The sequence below is a fragment of the Brienomyrus brachyistius genome, chromosome 1 (assembly GCF_023856365.1).
Source record: "Brienomyrus brachyistius isolate T26 chromosome 1, BBRACH_0.4, whole genome shotgun sequence".
Classification (NCBI taxonomy): Eukaryota; Metazoa; Chordata; class Actinopteri; order Osteoglossiformes; family Mormyridae; genus Brienomyrus; species Brienomyrus brachyistius.
The window spans coordinates 14,866,827-14,889,462 of record NC_064533.1 but is presented as its reverse complement, the minus strand read 5'-3'; the positions used below and the strand labels follow the sequence as shown (position 1 = coordinate 14,889,462).

Here is a 22,636-nt window from a genome sequence, read left to right as displayed (position 1 = left end):
CCAGCTGAACAGATGTTCTGGGAGGTGATGCAGCTCCGGAAGGAAATGTCTTTTGCAAAGCTCGGCTATTACAAGGATGATCTGTGACGGGAGAGGAGGGGTGACACGGGGCCTCGTCCTGATCCTCCCCGAGATGGACGGGAAGCGGTCTGCTCTCCTGGTAGCCTGCCGCACCCACCACTACCGCCTCCACCCCGCGACTCGTAACCACGGATACATCCAGCCACGGGACGGCTGCGGACTTAGCTATAAGCCAGGCCGACATTCGTGGTATACCTTCACGTTGAGATATTAAAGCGGCAGACGCCGACCCGGGGCTGCTGCTCAATCTGATGACATGATGTGTTTTGAGATGCTGAATAGATTTCTCATTTAAAAAACAAATCTCTAGGGTTTGAACCAGTCTGTGTTCTTTTGCGGAACAGTGATTTAAAAGGTACAATGGAGGAGGCTGACGCCATGTTGAAAATTGTGATTTTTAGACTGTACAAATGAATGGTGTCCAGCTCATTAGTTCTCAAGCCCAATCAGCTGGCAAAATGTGGCCGTGAAATTGTGCGTGTAAATGTACAGGAAATGTGCTGTATGTTTGTTTAACCTGTCTGTTCGTAAGATTTTATTTTTTTTTGTTTTTCTTTTTGCACTCTGATCTTACAAAGCTTTCCTTTCTTTTAGTGCCTTTCTGGAACATACTGAATAAAATTGTATACCTCTGGAACACATAATTAAGTGTAGGAAGGAAAGTGTGGGGGGGAGGTTCTCCTGATCAGAGACGCACGCAGAAAGCTTGACTTCCATGTCTGAGTAGAAAATAGTAGGCAGCTCCTAAAACATGCCATTAGCGGGGGTGGGGGGGGGCGGGGGGAGTAGCAGAATGCCTGAGAGAAACTGTGATGAGTGGTGGGGGGGGGTAGAAGGGACCAATGGTATGGCTAATAGCTGGATGACTGCGGTGGCTCAGTGGGTTTGGACATTGTGCCTGCAATCAGAAGGTCATTAGCTCAAATCCCAGGGTCGGAAGACCGATTTCGCCGTCGGGCCCTTGAACGAGGTTCCTGTGGCGGCCTGGGCCTGCTTGCTGAAAAATGTTTGTCTCTTTGGATAAAAGTATCTGCTAAATATATAAAAAAGTATTTAATTTCCTAATAATTAATAATTTAATACCTCTTTGGTAACAGAAGCCGAGTTTGTCTCTGTCGCAGTCAGCAGGCAGTGGGATGTTCAGGGGCCGACGTTGCCCATTGCTGTAGCTCCGCTTACAGTAGTGTATCGGTTTTAAAGTTAACGGTGGGGGTTTTGGACATGTCACACAGGCAGACGGACATACTACAGCGCAATACCCTAACAAGCAATACTGCAGGCTTCATAACTTGACTGATGAAAGACGAGGCGTTGGTTGGCGTATCAGTGAGGTTTCATGAACGCTACGTTTTTCTTCGCATTTGGTCATTGTGGCCGTTGGTTTGACATCCGTGTCTCTGTCAGTCATCTACAGTCTACGCCTGCCTGGGTGAACGTGTGTAAGACTGTGCCCTGGTACCAGGGGCCACTGGGGCTCTCAACATCCTTACTGTACATCCTTCCCAGAACAGGACTGCATGTCCTCACTGTCTTTACTCCAGTGTTTCTTCAGTTATGTTTTCGCCTCTAGAATTAAATACTATGAGAATTAGCAATGTTTTTGTTTACATAAATGCTTGTATTGTCTAATATAGTGTCTTATAACTGCTCTAGGGAAGCAGAAACCTGGTGGTGTTTCACAAGTTAATGGTAATTGCACATAAAACGTGGGTATGGTGACCTTTGTGCATCATATGCATTGGAGTTAAGGGCCATTCAATATGCTGCAAAAAACAAACATAGGGACTAATAAGAGTGTCTTGGACCAATAGGAGCCGCTCATGTATGGAGATCTGCAGACTGATTGGTCTGTCGGTCTCCATGCTGTGTCAGGTACCCGCTAAACCACTGGACTGAGTGCTGTATGAAGCCTGCTGAGCCTTCTGGGTCGAAATCAGGCATGTCAGAGGCGGAGTCTGCTGTAGTCCGGTCTGTATCGGGGCCCTTCCATTTAGCATACCGTCTGTTCAGTTATCCTCCAAGAATCATTCCTGCCGTTATAGCCAGAAGAGCATAAATACAAATACAAACATTTTTCCACATCTGTGTGGCTTTATCATTTATCAAACTGGTGGAGTGTTACATATTAAAATATGTTTGGATATGTTGGGCTTCCTTAACTCATTCAGGATGCCTAATTGCTAAATATATTTAAAAAAGAAGTTTTAAAAAGCTTATGGAAGGACTTCAAAAAAAAATAATAAAAAGATTTTTTTCCTCCAACTGTTCTCGCTGTAAGTTTCTCCACAGTTCTAGGAAGCCAGATGTAAAGAAGTCATAAAGTATTTTGATACTTAGCAGGTAAATGATTCATTCATAAATGTGACTGTAAAGTATGATGAAAAAGAACTACAAGTTGGATATTGTTGATTTTAAGATGCTACGACTTAGTGGTGTCTAGCTCTTCAGTTCTCAAGAAGTCGTCGTCAGCGATTTTCAGATAATTCATCATTATACAAAGTGCAGGTGATGTGGCCACTGAGACAGAGAGAAGGTTTTGAGGCATCTTCTAACCAGGCCTAGACACCGATGAGAGACTTCCTTCAAGAGCACCAATGGGTTGCTTTGAACCGTCCCCTGACAAGGTATCTTAAACCTTGTATCTTGTATCCTCATTTACAGTAGAGTCACATTGTAAATTCTGCTTCCACCTTAGCCAAGGGCAGGGCTTGCTGCAGCCGCACACACACACACACACACACACACACACACACACACACACACATGCACGCATGCGCGCTCTCGCAGGTGCATGCCTGTACCAGGTATCTGAGGGACGTCCTCATCCCAGCGACCAGAGAGCAAAGTACACAAGAGACACGCAGAGGTGTACTGACATCAGGGAAATAGAATAAACCTCCCTAGAAAAAATCTCCTCCTAGAAAAAATCTCAGCGTTGGCCGATACTTTCAGAATCACATGGCACAGCCCATCTAGATGGATGAAGAATCACTTTGGGGATAACAGCACTGGGGATTACTGTCACTCCTGCCGCTGCAAATGGATTACACTTGAACTATTACCCTGAACTCCGTGAGGGATTTGTGGCGAACATTCCTGACTCAGAACGCGAGGTAAGGACTGGCAGCGTCGTGTTCCTCTGTGCCACATGAATAAACAACGTACCACCCCCTCCCCATTATGGTACCCATTCTGCTCTGCACTCGGGCAGCTCAAGAACATTTCGTCACCTTAGATGTGCCACAGGGGCCATGTTTATGCCAGCTCATAGAATAAAGAAAAATTAGGTCGTCGGCCGTTTCTGTTTCACATCTCCGCAGCCCAGGAAGCAGCGGTAGCAGCTGTCGTCCAGGCGATACGGGTGCGAAGGTTTTGGCTGCCATTTTGATTGCCCTTTAGCTCGCTTTCCAGCACGGCACCCATCTCACAGCCTTAGAGCCTGCCGTGCCGGTAATGTTATTCCGTTCCCTGGCAGTGAACCTGGCATTTCAGCCTCCTATGTCTGCTTATAAAATCTGTCGACATGTGTTCATCCATAAATGCACTGAGAATGTATCAAGACATCGGGGGTGGAGGGTGATAAGTACGGAATTAGAGCATTCAGGCAAAGCTTCCCGGGAAAAGTCCTCCAAGAACCCACATGAGGCAGTGTGGCTGTGACTCCCTAGTCATGTTTAAAATAGATCATATGTGTGCAGTGTGGGTCTTCGTCTTCTTTTCGCTGCGTAATGATTGTAGCGGCTGCTGTTTTATTAATTGGTGGCCCGATCATGGAGGAACTAATGGGGCGAGTGAAGATTGGTTTACAGATTAGGTCGTGAAGGATAAATCAATCAGCCTTGCCCTGTTTTCACACCCATCTGCAGCTAATACCATCAACACTTACTAAAAGAGGGTGATTTACTGTCAAGTCCCTTCATAAACTACAATGACTCCTCTGCTGGACCATAAATCAGTCACACATAGAACCTGCCAGATGGTATAACCTCCAACCTCCTTTAAACACACTAAAACTCCATCACACAAAGATCTGATCCTGTTTGGAAGTGAGTACTTGAAAGTTATGGCTTTCTTATTACTACCATTACTGTTTATTGATGCCTCAATATGTTGAGTTATAGGAATGGATGGAAGTGAGGGCCTGCAAGGCCCCGGTCTCGCCTAATGGCGCTTGTCCAGTAACAGGCTTCTGTGGCAGGCAGGCAGCCCCGAGGCCATGGTGGACCCCACGGTGACGAGAAGGGGCCAGATGGACGTGTTGGGAGAGAACGAGGCTCTTCAGCAGTTTTTTGACAGTAAGATGATTTACCCGTTTGCCAACTCAGTCATTTTGTTGTTTCTGTTGGTTGCGTCGAAAGTACAAATTCATAGATGCATCTCTCTGCTCTGCCGGTGCATTTTCAGAATAGCCATGTTTGTTCATGGTGCTGTTCAATGCGGAGCATTAATGTCATTTAGCTGGAAGTAGCAGCGCAAAGTGCGATTGGTGGAGTGGGGTGGGCGGGGGGTAGATTATTCCAGAACATTAAATCCCATGGCTGTGTCACATGGATTACTGAGCACCTACTTAGCACACTGTGGCTCCAACGGTGCGATCAATAAAGATCTGCAGGTTGGCAGGAGGGGCGGGGCCTTTCTTCTGATTGGCCAGATGCCGCTAAGTGGAATGCAGTTTTATAGCTTCTTTTGAACATGTCCATCCCGCCGTCTCCTTTGGTTTATCGAATAGGGTTCAGGTGAAGGAATCAGACCAAGGACCAGGCAGACTTTCCATGCGTCTTTAGGTAACAACAAAGGAGATTGCTCACTAAAACTCATGTAAAGATGTCTCTTGGAACCTGTGCTTCAATTCTTGGCCAATATTTGCCATGGCACAAAGATGAATTCTAACTTTGACTGGTTTTCAATGAAATTTGTGAAACTGGCTTCCAGTGCCTGGATTATGCAGCATTTTTATGTGCGGTCATACACCCAGACTATGAATTACTCCCAGGGCAGTTACTCTGATTCCGCACATGGTGGCCTGAACTCTCACCCCAAATTCCTACACAGTTCTTCTCTGCTGTCCAGAGGCTAAAATAAAACACCTCTGCATGTGGATAGTGCTATTACATCAAGTCCAGAAGCTTACTTAGCAGATCAACATGAAACATGAGTCTGTCTCCGCAAACCAGGGGTGTGCTGTGCTTTTCCTGTGCTACAGGTGTTACCTGATAAATCTTGCAGTGCAGTGATTCACTTTCCACGCAGTTCCTTCAACTAGAAATCAACAGGTGCTGAGTTCAGCTGAAGTTCCCTGACGAAATTCTTAACCATCTGGTTCGTTGGTTCGCATATCTTAACAGCAGTACCACTCTGTGCAGGCCCACATGAGCCTGGAGCCAATCACAGGCAGTCCACGGTAGGGGACACCCTGCCCGTCAAGCGAGATAAATAACCACTTTCTATAAATATCTGTACCCTTAATGTATAAATAGAATTAACCACGAATCTGGTGGCACTGCAGTAAGTGAAATCGATTCCAGTGAGCCCATCCCTCTGCTCCAGTTAGGGAGAGCAGAAGGTGATTTGGTGAGGCTGACAGCAATGACTTGTAACCGCTATCTAGGCAGGGTGGACGGCCTCTGTGAGCAAGGCCACTGGCTTGTAAACCAGCGACACTGCAAGTAGATCAAGGCCAGGTGTCTGCTTCTTGCTGCTGTAGTTCAACAAGTAGAGCATTGTGCTACTAGTGCAAAGGTCATGGGTTCAAACCATTGGAAGAATATTTAAATTGTTACCCTTCCCTTTGCTTTAAGTCCCTTTGGATGAAAGCATAAATGAAGTGCTTTGTCTCTAACTTCATGGTTACCCCGGGGTTGCCAACTTTGGTCAGCTAGCTAATGCGAGATTTTCAATTAAAGACAAGCCTGTACACACATTTACATGTATGCAATGGTTTTATTACCTTGTAAATAGTCTGTAGGGTTTGTAAAGTCCCCTAATGCTATTTGGTGCAGCTAATTTTAGCTTTTTAATGGAATAATTAAGAATTGCTGTAAGACTTCTTGCGTGAGCGTGAGAGTCTGAAAGTGTGAGTGTCATGCCAGATGCATGAGAGCTGGCAACCCTGGTTAACGTCCAAGTGTCTTTGTAGCCGGAAATGCGAAACCATTCTTAACATTCAAATATGGCGACAGGTTTGTGTACTTGATTTTAAATCTGGTTAAATAATAACTTTCTCTTTGGTATTTGGTTGTTTAAGGGTGAAATTTGCTTTCAATAATCAGGGGGATAAATTTAAACGCTCCTTCCTCATTCATTACTCCAGTGTTGACCTCAGCAAAGATGACGAGGCTGTTTGTTGGTCTAAGTCCTGCCATGATGAATTGGAATGAGCAGTCACCTATTGCTTTTTTCCCCCTGTTGTGTAAGAGTGTCGTTTTGTGTTGTATCGATGAAACCTTCATTGGAGCCAATTTTTCCCCTCATAAAGGCCTGGAATTTCACTTTCCTTATCGCACGGTCGGCCCCAAATAGCTCCCACATGTTGATATGCCAACTGTGGGCCTCATAATAACGGAGACGGAGCCCTAAACTGGACACTGGAGGAGGCGTTCCTCACTGAGGGCTCTCCTGCATCTTGGCTGCAGGCCAGGACGTGCGGAGGGTGCTGGATAACGCGACAGTGGACACCAGGATGCTGGACCCCAGGATGCTGGACCCCAGGATGCTGGACACCAGGATGCTGGAACAATACCTCAGCAATGACATGGATCCCAGCACCTTGTGAGTGGCCACTCCCCCAAACAGAGACCCTGCCCCCTCCGCAGAGACAAGCCCAATCCACAGTAATCTTTCTCTGCTTATCTCACTGACACAGAGGGGGCACAGCACTCGCGTCATACAGAAAAGCTACTGACAGATGCCTGCTCCCACGTTCCCACACAACCTTTTCATTCAGAAGACTGATGAAATAATATTCACCCTCTCTCCTGTGTACACTTTGGGTGTTTTGGTATTTTTTTAATCTAAACACCTTCTCTGTTTAAAAACAGCATCAGGCATTTTAATAATCGTAGTTAATTAGTGTTGTACTTACTTCCTGGCAGAAGTCACATAAACCACAGCTGGAGCTGACTGTGAATCTTGCATTTTGTTAATAAGTGGGACAAAGGATATTACAAATATAATTGTTCTATTTAAAGTTGCTCATGGTAACAAGAGTGAAAACAGCCTTCCTATGCGAAGGGACAAAGACGCTGGGATGCTGGAACAACCAGCGTTGAGAGAACTGAAGAAAATGCTTTAGAGATTAATAATGACAATAGCTGTGAAGAAAATAGCTGTAACACTAAAATGAAACCTGTGGTCTGTTGACTGTTTTACTGCTTTGTCACTGTGTATGCAGTGTGAAGTACTGTCCCTCACACTGGTCCCTCACAGGAGACTAACACAGTAGTGCGCACTTTGATGTCAGACTTCAGCGTTACTCTGCCAGGCTGACAGCTCATGCGCCCTGTTTTTTTCCCAGCATGCTCCCTGATTCACCGCCAGATTCAGGATCAGAATCCTGCTCGCCACCACAAGTGCCAGGTGTGACCCACAATATATCTCCTCCTATCTTAATGTTTTCATCCATCGGGCGACCTCTGGTCCAGTACAGGATGGCGGTGAGCCTGGAACCCGTCCCAGGAAGCATGGGGTGGGGGACATCCTGGACAGGATGCCAGTCCATCACAAGGCACCGACTCACAATCACACAAGCACTACAGAATATTTAGAGACCAGTTTTAGACTGTGGAAGGGAATCAGAGGAAACCCAAGAACATGCAGACCACACACACAGAGCCAGGGACTAATAAATATCAGAAAATGTTATTCATATTTAATATTAAATATTGGGGCGGCATGATGGTGCAGTGGTTAGCACTGTTGCCTCACACCTCTGGGACCCGGGTTTGAGTCTCCGCCTTGGTCACATGTGTGCGGAGTTTGCATGTTCTCCCCATGTCATCGTGGGGTTTTCTCCGGGTACTCCGGTTTCCCCCCACAGTCCAAAAACATGCTGAGGCTAATTGGAGTTGCTAAATTGCCCGTAGGTGTGCGTGTGAGAGTGAATGGTGTGTGAGTGTGCCCTGCGATGGGCTGGCCCCCCATCTTGGGTTGTTCCCTGCCTCGTGCCCATTGCTTCCGGGATAGGCTCCAGACCCCCCGCGGCCCGATAGGATAAGCGGTTTGGAAAATAGATGGATGGATGGAATATTAAATACTTTTCATGTTTGAAGATGGGGCGGCATTGTGGTGCAGTGGTTAGCACTGTTGCCTCACGCCTTTGGGACCCGGGTTCGAGTCTTCACCTGGGTTACATGTGTGTGGAGTTTGCATGTTCTCCCCATGTCGTCGTGGGGTTTTCTCCGGGTACTCCGGTTTCCCCCCACAGTCCAAAAACATGCTGAGGCTAATTGGAGTTGCTAAATTTCCCGTAGGAGTGCATGTGTGAGTGACTGGTGTGTGAGTGTGCCCTGCGATGGGCTGGCCCCCCATCCTGGGTTGTTCCCTGCCTCGTGCCCATTGCTTCCGGGATAGGCTCCGGGACCCCCGCGACCCAGTAGGATAAGCGGTTTGGAAAATGGATGGATGGATGGATGGATGGATGTTTGAAGATCACTTTTGTTGTATTGTGGTACTTCAGATTTGCTCTGCTACATCTGCTCAGGGTTTAAACCATAACTAAGACATAAGTGAACCATATGTATCTTTGCAATGACTGTGGCAATACGTTGCCTAATTATAGCATGTTATTGTTGTCATGTGATCTATGATGTCATTTCCTCCTCCAGATATTCATTATGGTCCCTCCTGGCCCATTGTCCAGGTTGAACATGAAGTATTGTCCTCCCTTAACCCTCCTATGAGCTCGGGGATTCACTTCAGAGACCACCACCCCAGTCCTCAGAGCTCAGACCCCCATCTCCCCGGTCCTCAGTGCGCCACCCCCCACCTCTCGGCCCCGATGGACACCTTCCCCCTGGGCAGCTGCTCTCTCGCCCCCACCCTGGTGCACAGCTCTCCACCTCCTCTGCACCACCCAAACTCCACCCACACTTATGCTCCAGTGCATGCTTCCACCCAGTTGCCTGAGTGCAGGCTCCCCAATTCTCTATGGGGAACCGCCATGCCCCCCTGCCCAGTCCAGACCAGGCCCAGATGTCCCAGCCCAATCCACCTGTATATGCCTCCCGCTTCCAGCCAGCAGACAGGGTGAGGCCCAGCGTTGACTCACGGTATTCCCTGATGCTCTGATGATGAGTAACTTATTAACGTAGAAGCGGTGAACTATGAGCATGACGGCCATCTTTGTGTGAACTTTGCTCCACAGACCGGCTTCGTGCGATGCCAAGAAGAGGAGGCGCTCTACGGAAGACACTTCGGACCCCGGTGGGTGGGAGGACGTGGGCTGCACATTAGGTAGGGGTCTGGTTGACCCATTCCTGCTTCCTGCCATCCTAGATGAGTGAGCTGACTTTTGGGAACACAGTCAAAAGAAAGTCACGTCCAAACATGCCAGTGTATCGGAATCTTATCAAAAGCAAGCCGCTCCTCCTCTTTTATAGGCAGTATTTAATGGTTCCTGTTATCGTTCCTGCACACTGTAATCACATCAACAGAGTTCTCTTAGTGGCAAATTCACTCATTTGCAATTCTAAGTACGTTGCTTATTATACCAATAAATCCTGAATATCCTGAGTGTCCCTGCAGCAGAGTTTACTAAGAATGGTCAGTAATTATGCTTTGAACCCTTACTCCAGCCTGCAGCAGAGGAGACACACCCAGCTATGGCAGTGACGTGCCAGGAGGGGGGGGTCCCGGGCAGGGCGCCTACCGCATGCTGTTCTGGGACGAGTACCTATCCGGCCAGTGGAGTCCCCTGTACAACAGCAACTACGAGAGCCTGTTAGTAGTTGAGCAATTGATGTCAATTAATAAACAAGCAACTTTTATAGCTAAAGTTACAGTGACGGATATCTTGACCAAGACAAGTAAGCTATGATCATTCGTTTGACTCGGGGACTTGAACAATATTTCACAACCCAGTCCCCCAGACAGTCCACTGATTTGCTCCCTCCCAGCTCCCAATCAATCAAGAACACCGAATACCTGGTACAGGTGTGTTGGGAGCTGGGAGAGAGTGTCTGGGGCTATCAGAGGACTGGGTTGGGAAACACTGGACTTGAACCAGCAATACCTGGGCCATAAGGACCCATGTTGGTGTTTTTTTTTTTATTCTTGTGTTTCTCTGGCCACCATCCATAACCGCTTACGCAGTGTAGGGTTGTGCTGCTCTGGACTTATTACTGCCTATATTGGTATTATGACAATGGCGTTATTATCTGGTTATTCATTTGCAGAATGCAGGTGTAGCTGAACTGGCTGCATCTTTCCTGAGCTTTTGTTTTTCTCTGCTCCTGCCTTTTTTTAAACATCAGTCACCATCATTCTCACACCATCCCACATTCCTAGGCCAGCGCCAGGTTACCACGTCGAATCAGACAAAGGCTTCAACTACTCCCCCGCCGACGAGGCCTTCGTGTGCCAGAAGAAGAACCACTTCCAGGTCACGGTCCACGTCAGCATGGCGGGGAACCCCAGATATGTCAAGACTGCTTTGGGCTTCAAGCCGATCCAGAGTTTTCACGTCAAGGTTTTTGGCGTCAAGGTGAATGTTTCGTACAATTAGTCTATGAACCATGAGCACTACATCGAGAAGCCAGCCAAGAGGAACATCACAGAACACCATCACTCCACTTATATAAAGTAGCAGAAGATGTTTTTCAGGCAGGTGAATTCTCACAAAGGGTTGTCTATGTTTATGGCTAGCTCATCATTCAGCCACAAAGTGCAACACACAAATCCATAATGTTTGTTTACAAATATCACGTATTCATTGTGTACAAACGCGTTTGATGCTGGCAAATTTGTAGAGCACTTTAGAGCAATTGTGTAGCTCTGCCATACACTGGAATCCCATCCAGGCTGTCGCTTCACCTGTGCAACCTGGGTAGGTTCCAAGGAGCGTGTGAGAAATGGACATGAGGATACAGCATAAGTAGATAAGGAAGATGACAAAATTAAACATCCATCCATTCAACCATCCATCCATCCATCCATTCAACCATCCATCCATCCATCCATTCAACCATCCATCCATCCATCCATCCATTCAACCATTCATCCATCCATTCAACCATCCATCCATCCATTCAACCATCCATCCATCCATCCATCCATCCATCCATCCATTCAACCATCCATCCATCCATTCCACCAACCATCCATTTACCTTCTAACCACTAACTAAGAAAAGAATTACAGACGACAGTAAAAACCCCCATATGTCATTCTTGCCCTCCCCAAATATCAAGGATCAGTTGCATTCTTGCCAAACAAGACCAATCCCATGATTCATTGCACCCCAAGTTCATTCTTGGTTGGAAAGGTAGCAAGACTGGTCTTACTAAGACCACAAGTATGATCTTTGCGCTCATAGTATTGAGAAACCCCCTAACTGTAGCTGGCTGTGACTTCCCAGCATGCTTTGCTTCCCCTGCAGCTGGAGGCGCCGAGCCACCTGATCACCATAGAGCAGTCCCAGTCCGACCGCAGCAAGAAGCCCTTCCTGCCAGTCAGGTGAGGGTCCTCCTATAGTCGTAAGACGAGAGCTGATCCACGTTCCGTGTTGCTAGGGGTGTCGGGCGCGGAGACCCACGTGGCTGGTCAGCATTGAACCCTTCGTTGTGGTGCTAATGGTTTAACCCTGAGGTGTAATGATTTCCCCTCAGGGTGAGCATGCCGGGTGACAAGATCACCAAGGTGACATTGGGCCGCCTGCACTTCAGCGAGACAACGGCCAATAATATGAGGAAGAAGGGAAAACCGAACCCAGACCAGAGGTGAGAGGCAACTGGCTTATAGATATGGGCTGTTTAACCAAGAAGTTTAAGTATCAGTGGCTATTTGTGTTGGGTTGATGCCCTCGGTGGTTATTTATGGGTCTGCTAGTGCATTGTGGCACATTTCATACCAGTAACACTTGGCATGGCGCCGACAGGTACTTCCTGTTAGTGGTGGGACTTTACGCCTGCCTGGAAGAGGAGCGCCACCTGCTGGTGGCTCACGTGTCTGAGAGGATCATTGTCAGGGTGAGTAGAACTGAGGTGGCTGATCACCGTAATAGAATAGTTAGCATCTCTGATTATGTCGCTTTGTTGTCAGGTTTGCAGCATCCCAGTTCAGCATGTTCAGCGTATACATCTTAATGTTTATCGTTTGCATAAATATGAATAAATCGGGGATAATGATTCTTCCAAATGCTCCGTATTAACATACATGCTGACATCATACAAGTCTATTTACTCTACTGGCTCTATTTTCACTAAATTGACTAAATGATATTTAATAATTATTCCTGTTGTAGCCTAAACTACACAGCGTAAAACGCGGCGTACAAAAACGGTGCTGATAAGATTACATAAAACACATTCTTTTTGTGCCACTATAATTGACCCAAACTGACTAAACCCCTGCGAGTCGTTGCCTTCCCCTCGCCAGGCGTCCAACCCAGGCCAGTTTGAGAATGACGAGATGCCGTGGCAGCGGGGGGCTGCTCCAGATGCGGTGGTGTGCCACGGGAGGGTGGGCGTGAACACGGACGCTCCGGACGAGGCCTTAGTTGTCTGTGGAAACGTGAAGGTGATGGGCACGGTCATGCACCCGTCTGACCAGAGGGCGAAGGAGAATGTCCAGGAGGTATGGGCTGGCCGCTAATCACGCTAATGTCAGCTAACTGTGCTTCCTGTGCTAGATGTCTTGCTTGTTATGACCTGATTGGCTGTCTGTGCCGAACTATGTATGTGGGAGGCTGAAAGTTTATTAGCTTCTCACGGAATAGAAAGTTTTGAGAACAGGATGCTATTTCATAGTTAATGCTACTCGTAAATCATTGAATTTTTCCTTGATATTTCTACGCTTCTTGAAGGACGAGCCTACAAGATTATCGTGCTGTTTTATTGTACAGGTGGACTCGAACGAGCAGCTGAAGAGAATAGCACAGATGAGGATTGTGGAGTATGACTACAGACCTGAGTTTGCCACTAAAATGGGCATCAATCAGGTCCATGAGACAGGTACCTGGACTATGTGTGTGCTGGGAGTTTAACTGGCCCAAAAATGAGGCCTGTTTTTGTTAAGGGCTTTGGAGTCGATGGCTATGGAAGGACCTCGCTGGCTCGGCTCCAAACCAAACGCGGGGTGTACTGTAGATCCTGTGTCTTTGTGACTTTCGCAGGTATCATAGCACAGGAGGTGAAGGAGCTACTCCCCGGTGCAGTGAGGGAAGTCGGAGATGTCGTCTGCTCAGATGGAGAGAAGATTCCTAACTTCCTCATGGTGGACAAAGTAAGGCTGAGCTGCAGCAATCTGTGTAAGGCAGAGCGTGTCTTTGGTTCATGGTGTCTGCTCATGGAAAGAGAAGATAGGAGTGTGTGAGATAAGTCAGTAAAGCAGCACTACGGATAGAGAACGAGGCTGGAGGCAGATAGTGTAGCAAGAGAGAAAAGGGCTGCCACTGCCTGGTGGTTTAAGGACACTCATGGGAGTTTCACTTACTCAAAGACATTCTGAGGGCAAAACAAAAAAATGATGTTCAGAGACATAACCAATCAGACTGTAGAGAAGGTGGGTCCAATCATCTAAAGGAGGCGGGACTAACCAATCACCCACCTCCTCTAGTTGCTTGGACCCACCTCCTCTACAATATGATTGGTCATCTCTCTGAACCAATCATTTTTCATTCTGCCCTCAGAACATTTTTGTGAGTGAAACTCCCATGAGCTTTAAAGATATGGTGCTGGGGGAAGGCTTAGCATAGGGGAACATCAGGTCCTTCTCCCCACATCCAGCACTATCCCTGGGCAGACTAAAGGAAAGCCAGGCCTGCATGCTGGTGAATGTTTCATAAAGCGTGACAGAAGAGCCTGCTGGCACTTGGTGTTTGACGCGAAGCTGCTCTCCCCCCTGGACCCACACAGGAGCAGATATTCATGGAGAACGTCGGTGCGGTGAAGCAGCTGTGCAAGTTGACCGACAACCTGGAAACGCGCATCCAGGAGCTGGAGGTGTGGAACAAGCGGCTGGCCAAGCTGAAAGACATGGGCAGCCTGCGCTCCAGCAGGGCAGGCAGCGTGCACCGGTACGGGGGCCACAGGCGCGGAAGCTGTGTGGCTGTCAGGAGCAATTCTGAGGGGTTTTTTTAAGGTTGGGGACATAAGAGGGGCAATAATTCTTACAGAAGAGCCAAACTTCTCATTATCTTATTAGCCAATGATATGATTTCATTTGGTGAGTGACAGGGAAGGGTGCCAATCAAATTTCAGTTTGGGCCAGTACACCCGTGACTCCACCCCTGTATAAGCATCACCTGTAGTGCATCACCAACCACCTAACATAGGGGTGCGGTAAAGAAGAGGAATAAAATGCAACATAATTCAGTTGGTCTGAATTGGGGGCTCAGTATGATGGGTGTTCATGTGGCCCATAATTTTTAGCAACACCCCAGATTTAATTAATGGATCTTTAAGCCAAAAGCCAGCAGCAGGGTACAACTGGATGACCGGATGTGGGAGGTGGTTAGATGGAATACAGGCGGAGAAAAGCGTACCAAACAAATTCCCTTCACTGAGTGGCTTTAGCAGTTTTTCAACATATAAATCTCGTATTATAAAAGAGCAGCATATTTGTCGTTTTATTTTCCAGAAAGGTCAGCAAAATCAGCAATGTCCCACCCCCACAAAAGCCCTCCCTAGCCCAGTCCACCCATGTAAGTAAATCACCCACAAATACACGTTCGTCCCCTAATATCTGGCATGGTTTTCTCATGGACCCTGAAAGTATCTCCTGCTCTTCAGGAAAAGTACAAGCACTGTCTGCAGCACAAGCTCTTCCGAGGCTCCGTCATCGTGCTCGTGGCCATCATGGCTTTTTGGTAAGACTAGCTAAAGTGCCCCTCTTCTGAAAAGATGAACTCAGGCGGAACGTTCAGCTTCAGAAAGTAATAATCCAGACCAATATTTTGTTTCAACCAACCAGTTGAACGCAAAGAGTCACAGTCACAGAGTGACTCAACTGGTTGGTAGAAACAAAATCTTGGTCTGGATTTTTACTTTCTGAACCTGAACTACTCACCGCTGGCAAAAGGGCTGATGATTCAATGTTGCTTTTGCAGCTAAGTGTTACTGTAAATGTAATTCCCCATTTAAAATGTATGTATCTGAAGCATCCAAAACTGTACCAAATTATGGTTTTGATGCAAAATGTTGCAACAGCTTTGCTCACAGTATGCTGACTATGATCCTGTACCCTGTGCCTACAGCGTCATCTGCATTACAGCTCTGTACATGTTTACGCTGCAGAGAGACTTCTCAGAATCCTCATATGGGACCAGGTACAGCTCGCTTTCACGCCCTCTAGTGGCATCAGTTATAACTGCAGTTTTGAATCACTGAGTCTTCATACAACATGGCTGGTCTTCATAGTTCCCTCAAATAAATGTTTACATAAATGTATATAGTCTAGTCCTGGTATTTGCTGGGTTTTGGTTCCTTGGATACACACCAAGGGGCAAAAAAGGTAAAGAATTTAAATGCTAGCAGTACAGCTCTGTCCAGAAAACTATGCAATATGCAAACAAATGAAGGTCTAACTAACATCTGTATGTATTTCACGTGCAGTAAAACCCCCCTTCCACCGATGACCATCCCTTCAGGTAGGTCTTCAATGCCGAAGCTCAGCGGTTTGTGTTCTGGAACCACCAAAGGGCCATAATTTCTCCTCGAGGCAGTGCAGGTTTTCATATTAAATAAGCATAGAAAATGGGAGTATATATCCAGGGGTGATTTTTGTTGTCTCTGGTGTTCCACTCAAAAAGTAGAGTCAGAAGATCATAGCTAGCTGGCTGGTTAGCAGAACACGCTGCTTCAGCGTCTCCTATATTAGGGACTCCTCTGTTTAATTTTTAGTGTGGTGACTGTTTGTGGCCAGTAGGGGGCACCCAAACCTCGCTTTGTTTTGAGTGCTGGTAAACACGGCTGTATCTGACCTCTTAGAATGATGTCATTCGGTCTTAGGGAGCTGGACAGCTCCTAATCCTATGTTTATGTGTGCCACGCACAGTCACTACCATTCCCTCAACCCCGGGACCTTGGCCCCCAGATGTGGACTTCTGCAGCCTGCTCTACTGTGAGGAGGTGTACTGCTGTCCCACAGGACCTGGCAACCTGAGCTCCCCCTACACTGAACCCATGCTCTCATACTCGCCCCCCAGTGCACAAGGTGAGCATGTACATTAGCGCTGGGAATAAGTCTGAGTCCCCACGAAGGTCCTCTTCTTCCCTGGGATCTCCCAGCAGGCCGTGCTGCACGCCATACATCCAATCCATGGGCATTCATGGATATTTTCAAGTTACATAACTTTACTTCTTTCCTTTTCAACCTAAATTGAAATAATTTTTTTTTTGTGCGGAAACTAAACTATGCCATAGGAGCTGAATATATTGCTTGAAAACACTGCTGCACTTTTGATGTTGTCTAACCACAAAGACTTGACTTAATTAGCATGTGTTTTACATGACGGCAGCAGCCCTCCGCCCTGCAATAGGGGCATTGCTACTAAGGGTTCATTTATTGCTGACTATGTGATCAAATACCAGTTTCACAGCCATTATGAACACTGTAATATACAATAGAAGCATCATTTTAATAAACTTGTATCGATACTTAACCTAACTCTGTAGGTAACGCTTTATCTTTGTTTTCCAAGACAAAACGGAAAAACTCCTGTTTGACAGTTTCAACGGTGCCAAAGACTGTAAGTTGGAATTAGTCTCTTGGACCTAATTATTGATGGTCACATGCCTGATTACGGAATTGTACCTTCATATACTTTTTAAAACCGCTCTCTTTATTCATATATAGGGACAAATACAACTGTTAAGTCTATATTCATCAAAGAAAATCAACAAATTATTGACCATCACTACTGTGTGGAAGGCGGTTGTGGGTAAGTTACGAAAAATCAGTAGCAAGTCTCATTCAGCGTGATCCTTTCGTAGCACTGGTTATATAATATTAATTGCAATATTGTCTGATTATAAATACTCAATTCGTTTTCTTGTAAGACCAGTAAACATAAATTCAAATCTTTGTTTTAGTAATTTATCGTACAGTTCTTTATTTATATGAATTATAAATGGAAAAAGTTGCTTTAATGACTGGTAGTTGATCCCCGTCAGTATCAGTGCCGTTTATTACCAGGAGATGGAAATAAAATCCTAGTTCGTTTTTATCCTTAAAAGTATAGTTTGCAGCCAAACTAGCCAAAGGTGACAGAGCCAAAAAGACCAGGATTGTCTGGAAACTCTGCAGCGTAGTTTGCTGTTATATATGCACATATCTGTCATAAATCTGCAGGCCAGGGAACTACAGCTTCTCGATCCCCATCAGCAAGTTTGTGCCTGTCAACATGCGGATCACCATGCAGATGAAGTGAGTGCAGGGGCTGCAGCAATCAAAGAAGTCATGAAAAAGGCTCCAGATTGTTCTCAAACCCGTTTATTCAGGATGTAAACATAGCACAGTGTATTTAATTCATCTCAGAGAGGGGAAGTTCAGGTCCAGAAAGTACAAATCCAGACCAAGGTTTTGTTCCAACCAATCAGTTGAGCATAAAGGGTCACAGTCACAATGTGACACAACTGAATGGTTGAAATAAAACCTGGGTCTGGATTTGTACTTTCTGGACCTGAACTTTCCATCTCCGATTAATCCATGGGTGAAATGGAAAAAATTGAACTGAAATGTTGAATAAATATATGAAGGGTGCTTAAAATATAACTAGGAAACTTAACACTTATTGATATAATAAATTATCCCGGATAAGAAGTTGTAAGATGGATGGATGGATGGACGGATATTGTTTTATAGATATTTGTAGAAATTGTCTGAATATTCATGGGAAATATTAAGTAAATATAAATGGTAAAAAGTAAATATGAAGTGGAAGATAACTAATAAATGATAAAAAGGAGAATGTGGGCCAGTGTGACTCATTGGTGAGCATGCTTACTGTGCCTGCCTGGGGAAGCCCCTGGGTCGGGGGGGGGGGGGGGGCTCGATATCAGCAGCAATCTGCAGATGGCCTCCTTTAGGAATGCAGGATGCTACGATGGGAGGGCTTAACCAGGCCGCCCTGTGGATCCCATGATGAGGAAAGGAAGGCAGTGTGTCAAACAAGATTAGTCACACAGAGACGTGAGTCATACAGAAACGCACAGCGGAAATAAATAAATTACCTGGAGAGTAAATAAAGTGAACCGTCAACGCCACTAATGTTAACTTCAGAAGCTTGGATTCATTGGCCAAGGATTCGAAAATCAGACCTTGAAACCAGTAATCGACAAACAACTGTGAAGTTTAATCCCCCCAGGCAGCTTATATCAGTGTTTCCCAATCCGGTCCTCGGGGACTCACAGCCAGTCCACATTTTTGCTCCCACATTTTTGAGGGAGCAAAAATGCGGACTGTCTTGTGAGTCCCCGAGGACCGGATTGGGAAACACTGGCTTAGATTGATAACGTTCTTTCAATGTTTTCTCAGCATTGCTCTCAAAGCAAAGGTCTCCTTATGGTAATTTCTTGCTGATGCAGGGAGCATAATGTCTCCTCTCAACCTTCCTTTGACTCCACTTTTATATTTGTTTCTGTTTTCTGCATTTCTCATGTCTCTTCACAGCACCACTGAGCTTCTGGTGGTCCACCTGTGCCACATCTATGACACCAGCACCTGCTCTGCCCTGAGGATCAGCAATGTGGACAGTTCAGTCATAAGCAACACGCAGGTGCGCCATCCCCATGCTGCCAGGCTGGGTCTGGCATTATCCACTGTCCGTTTCCATGACCCTGAGCCTGTCCCCAAAGCATACAGCAGGGGGCGCCCTGAACAGGGTGCCAGTTCTCCACAAGACTCTAGGCACTATTGAGCCATCAGTTCACCCACCTGCGTGTTTTTGTACTGTTTGAGGAAACCCATGCAAATGTGCAGGGAACATGCAAACTCCACACATTAATCACTTATATTCATTGTATTTCAACTGATCTGGGATCAGTTCTGAACAAACCGCTGCCCACAGATAGCCCAGACTGCCTGCTGCCTTGCCCATCTGCCCCCTCCTTTTATAAAATGAGCAGATATGCAAGGGTGGGTGTTAGCACATGCACAGAGGTAATGGATGCAGGGGGTGCTGCAATTCTGTTAAGAGGACGTAGCAGAGGCTGGGCGATGGGGCATATAGCCGCTAACTGCTTGTGCTAACTGCCTGTGCTAACTGCTTGTGCTAACTGCCTGTGCTAACTGCTTGTGCTAACTGCGTGCCCCTCTGCACTTTCCCACCAGGGCTACAACCATGAGTGGTCGTTGCCGGTGGCCCGGCTGTATCAGAGCTCCTTCCACTTCCGGACCACTGTGGCGGTAAGTGCGGGGTCAGAAAAAAAAAAAGTAAAATTCTAAAGCTCACCGCAGTCCGTTAGCTGTAAGCAAACCTTTAATTGGCGCTTCACGGCTCGTTTGCTGAGAGATCACGGATCCTTGCACTCCCGAAGGCTTCATCTAGCAACTGTATCGTTTCAGTAATTTGGGATTAGTTCGTGGGTCAGGGCTATAATTTAATCTCACCCCTGGCTCCACAGGACTGAAAGAGCTTTTTGATTTGATTCCAATTGCTCTAAGCTCCTCGGTGATTCTGCACGGAGTGGCAGAAAGCCGTCTCCAATGGACCAGACAGAGCATGGAGGCCAGAGACTTAAGTCATAAGCAATTTGCATCTTTTTATATACCAAATAGAAACATATATCTGTTTAAAATACTCATGTATCGAATGTGTGGTTCTTCCTGCATTTTTATTGATTTCCTCTTTTTGCCAAAGCAGTGGTGTGTATTTAGATGAAGGAGTGGTAGGTCACACTGCTTACGTGGCAAAAAGGCCTGTCGAATTTCCACCATGGGCAAACCTGTCCCACAAGGACACTTTGCCGGTTGCTCTTTCTCTTCCAACATGGATGTGGAGCCCCCAAAATACTTGTCCAGCCAGCGGTGTGTAGGGCAGCTATTTCTCCTCCTTCCTGTTGTGTCTATATTATTGTTTTTTTTTTTTTTTTAGGGACAGGCTGACTGCACTACCGACGCCAACTACATGGAGGCGCTCTTCACAGATTACCACTTCCACTTCTACCGCAGGTGTGACTAGCCTGCACCCAAGGCCCCCCGCCTCGCTGCCAAACCCAAGGACTCTGACCGAATGGTTCCCTGGAATGTACCATAAGGTCTAGTGAGGGCGATTGTTTGTATTAAGAATCTTCTCTCCTGTGTCCCTGTCAGGCCCAGATTTACTGTATGGAAATCAAACGGGCATTTCTGTTGCGTCTCGGTACACAGGCCTATTTATGAATGTGGGGCCACTTCTGGATTGCCTGGTGAAATTATACATCTCTGACTGTTTCTTTTGCTGTAATGGCAAAAATATGCAAAGGCAGTCCTTCGGAAAGAGTTTCGAACAGTCGTGCAGTTACAGAAACGCACCTTCCGAAATGCTGATAATTGAAATATTTGCTGTAATGTGGAGAGAGTGAGAAAATGAATAACAATGTGTTATTGTTTTCGAAATAAGATTTTTGAGGTTACAGGCAAAGCCAAAAACACCCGATGGTTTTAGATGTTCAGTGCTTTCATCTTCCTGATGGATTCAGATTCATTGCTATTAATTAATAATTTGTTAATATTTTCTGAAGCACATTTTCGGTCTTTTTTTTGAATCCTTGGGGTATTTTCGTGTATAGGGATAAACATGACAAGTCATATTTTTCAGGCTGAAATACAAGGAAAGTGATGTGTCAAACAGTTACAAATTTGGACTCCTTTGACCCATGATGTGAGGTACCTGTGATGTGTCTTTTTTGCCCATTCAGCAGAGTGTTCAGTCCTAATACATTGTTACTGTATAAATCCCATTGTGGAGTGTCTGTCTTTAAAGGCTTAAGTGGTGAAGGACATGATTCCAAAGCCAGTATGAAATTGATGGGAATAGCCTTGTGTGTGGTGCTTAACTGAAATGGCTTTAGGGGAGTATAATGCTACGCTAACCATGGCCAGCTAACATAATGTAACGACTGAGACGGTCGAATTGGCCTTTTTTTCAAAAACTTGTTCTACCTGTATGTTGATTGCTATCTGGTAATTCCACCCCAGAGGTGGCATCACACATCCACTGACACCCACTGACACTCACACAACAATGACATCCTTAACCGCTACCCAGCCCTAACCTTAACCATCCATCCATCCATCCATTTTCTGTATCCTCTTGCCCTCCTCAGAATCTCGGCAAGTCCAGAGCCAAGATGGGGCACCAACCCATTGCCGACTTTAACCATAAGTAACCAAACAAAATACAAGACTTTTGACATTTTATCAGTTTTTCGATTGCAGTCACAGATTTCTATAAAACGTAGTTTCGCCTTGTAGGGACTGAAAAAATGCCCCCCTCCTCGTCAAAATAGAAGGTCTTTATCACATTGTATGGACGCACAAACACACGTATTATAATACATTTATTTAGCATCCGCTTTTATCAAAAGAAACATTTCAGGAAGCAGTCAGTCCCTGGAGCGACTGAGGTTACGGGTCCTGCTCAAGGGTGACATCATTCCACTAGCTGTGGGATTTGACCCAGCAACCTTCTAAGTGCGGGCGCATAGTCCCCACAGAGTCACCGCACTGACTAATGAGCCTGCAGTGGTGTGTGGTTAAGTGTAGCCTACGGATCACAGATGTGCAGGTTTTGGACAGTCGAGCAGTGGGATCGTTAAACACAGAACGTGACATTTTGGTCTGAATTCAATCAAAGTCCTCTAGCTTGAGTTGGCCCCTGCTGGTGCCAACATGCCACTGGTGCCAGACGCTTAATGAACTTCATCCCTGACGGGACGCTTCGGGGTGACCTTACCTGTGCCGGTCACTCACGCTCTTCTTGCAGGAACATGATTCACAGAAACTGCAAAGCAGGTCCTGGCATGTGATAGCTGTGTCAGCAAAACAATCACTAGCAACGTGATTTTAATCTTGCAAGATTACTCCTTACTATGGCTTGATGTTCACAATAAAATCTGTTTATCAGGTAATATATCACCTGGGTAATCTAACAGTGGAAGACAGTGACAAACTCAAGGTCGGTCATGCAGTCCATCACACGGTGCCTTTTTCTGTTTAGCAGATGCTTTTATGTAAATCGATGAGTGCAGGGTAAGCCAGTTCCCAGAGGGTTAAGGACCAATAATGACATCACTTTGATGACATCACTTTGATAAGAGATTATGTCTTTGTGGGGACCTGAAAAATAGTCCCCACAACTTCAAAATAACAGGCTTTATTATGTTGTGGGGAACATTTGGTCCCCACAATGTAATATAAA

General features: G+C 46.2%; 2 protein-coding genes across 6 annotated transcripts in view; both read left to right on the top strand.

The window, feature by feature from the left end:
* The window catches only part of LOC125745071 (RAB3A interacting protein (rabin3)), a 32,703-nt gene extending 30,360 nt beyond the window's left edge, over positions 1 to 2,343 (top strand). For all 4 annotated transcript variants that reach the window (XM_049017567.1, XM_049017540.1, XM_049017550.1 and 1 more), the window contains one exon: positions 5 to 2,343. In XM_049017567.1, coding sequence (XP_048873524.1) covers positions 5 to 87 — 83 coding nt within the window. In that variant the 3' untranslated portion in view covers positions 88 to 2,343. The remainder of the gene's footprint in view (positions 1 to 4) is intronic.
* Positions 2,344 to 2,860: 517 nt separating this feature from the next.
* On the top strand, positions 2,861 to 22,636 carry LOC125704440 (myelin regulatory factor-like protein). 2 transcript variants are annotated; one of them, XM_048969998.1, is made up of 26 exons: positions 2,861 to 3,194; positions 4,280 to 4,376; positions 6,714 to 6,849; positions 7,595 to 7,656; positions 8,904 to 9,324; positions 9,443 to 9,501; positions 9,873 to 10,017; positions 10,585 to 10,780; positions 11,675 to 11,751; positions 11,904 to 12,014; positions 12,173 to 12,263; positions 12,673 to 12,870; positions 13,139 to 13,247; positions 13,409 to 13,518; positions 14,151 to 14,311; positions 14,875 to 14,938; positions 15,027 to 15,103; positions 15,491 to 15,562; positions 15,849 to 15,883; positions 16,291 to 16,449; positions 16,937 to 16,984; positions 17,092 to 17,176; positions 17,587 to 17,661; positions 18,907 to 19,012; positions 19,567 to 19,641; positions 20,330 to 22,636. In XM_048969998.1, exons 2-26 carry the CDS (start codon positions 4,298 to 4,300, stop codon positions 20,414 to 20,416), a joined length of 2,838 nt encoding a protein of 945 aa, XP_048825955.1. In that variant the 5' UTR covers positions 2,861 to 3,194; positions 4,280 to 4,297; the 3' UTR covers positions 20,417 to 22,636. The 2 variants fall into 2 exon arrangements, with proteins under 2 accessions (XP_048825955.1, XP_048825952.1); XM_048969995.1 differs by having other exon boundaries at positions 9,443 to 9,531.

Excerpts from the sequence above, each read along its gene's own strand:
- LOC125704440 (XM_048969995.1), top strand. The coding sequence starts at position 4,298 with ATGGTGGACCCCACGGTGACGAGAAGGGGCCAGATGGACGTGTTGGGA. Across the intron at positions 16,450-16,936 it reads CTCGCCCCCCAGTGCACAAG|ACAAAACGGAAAAACTCCTG; the intron begins GTGAGCATGTAC and ends TTGTTTTCCAAG. Across the intron at positions 17,177-17,586 it reads TGTGTGGAAGGCGGTTGTGG|GCCAGGGAACTACAGCTTCT; the intron begins GTAAGTTACGAA and ends ATAAATCTGCAG.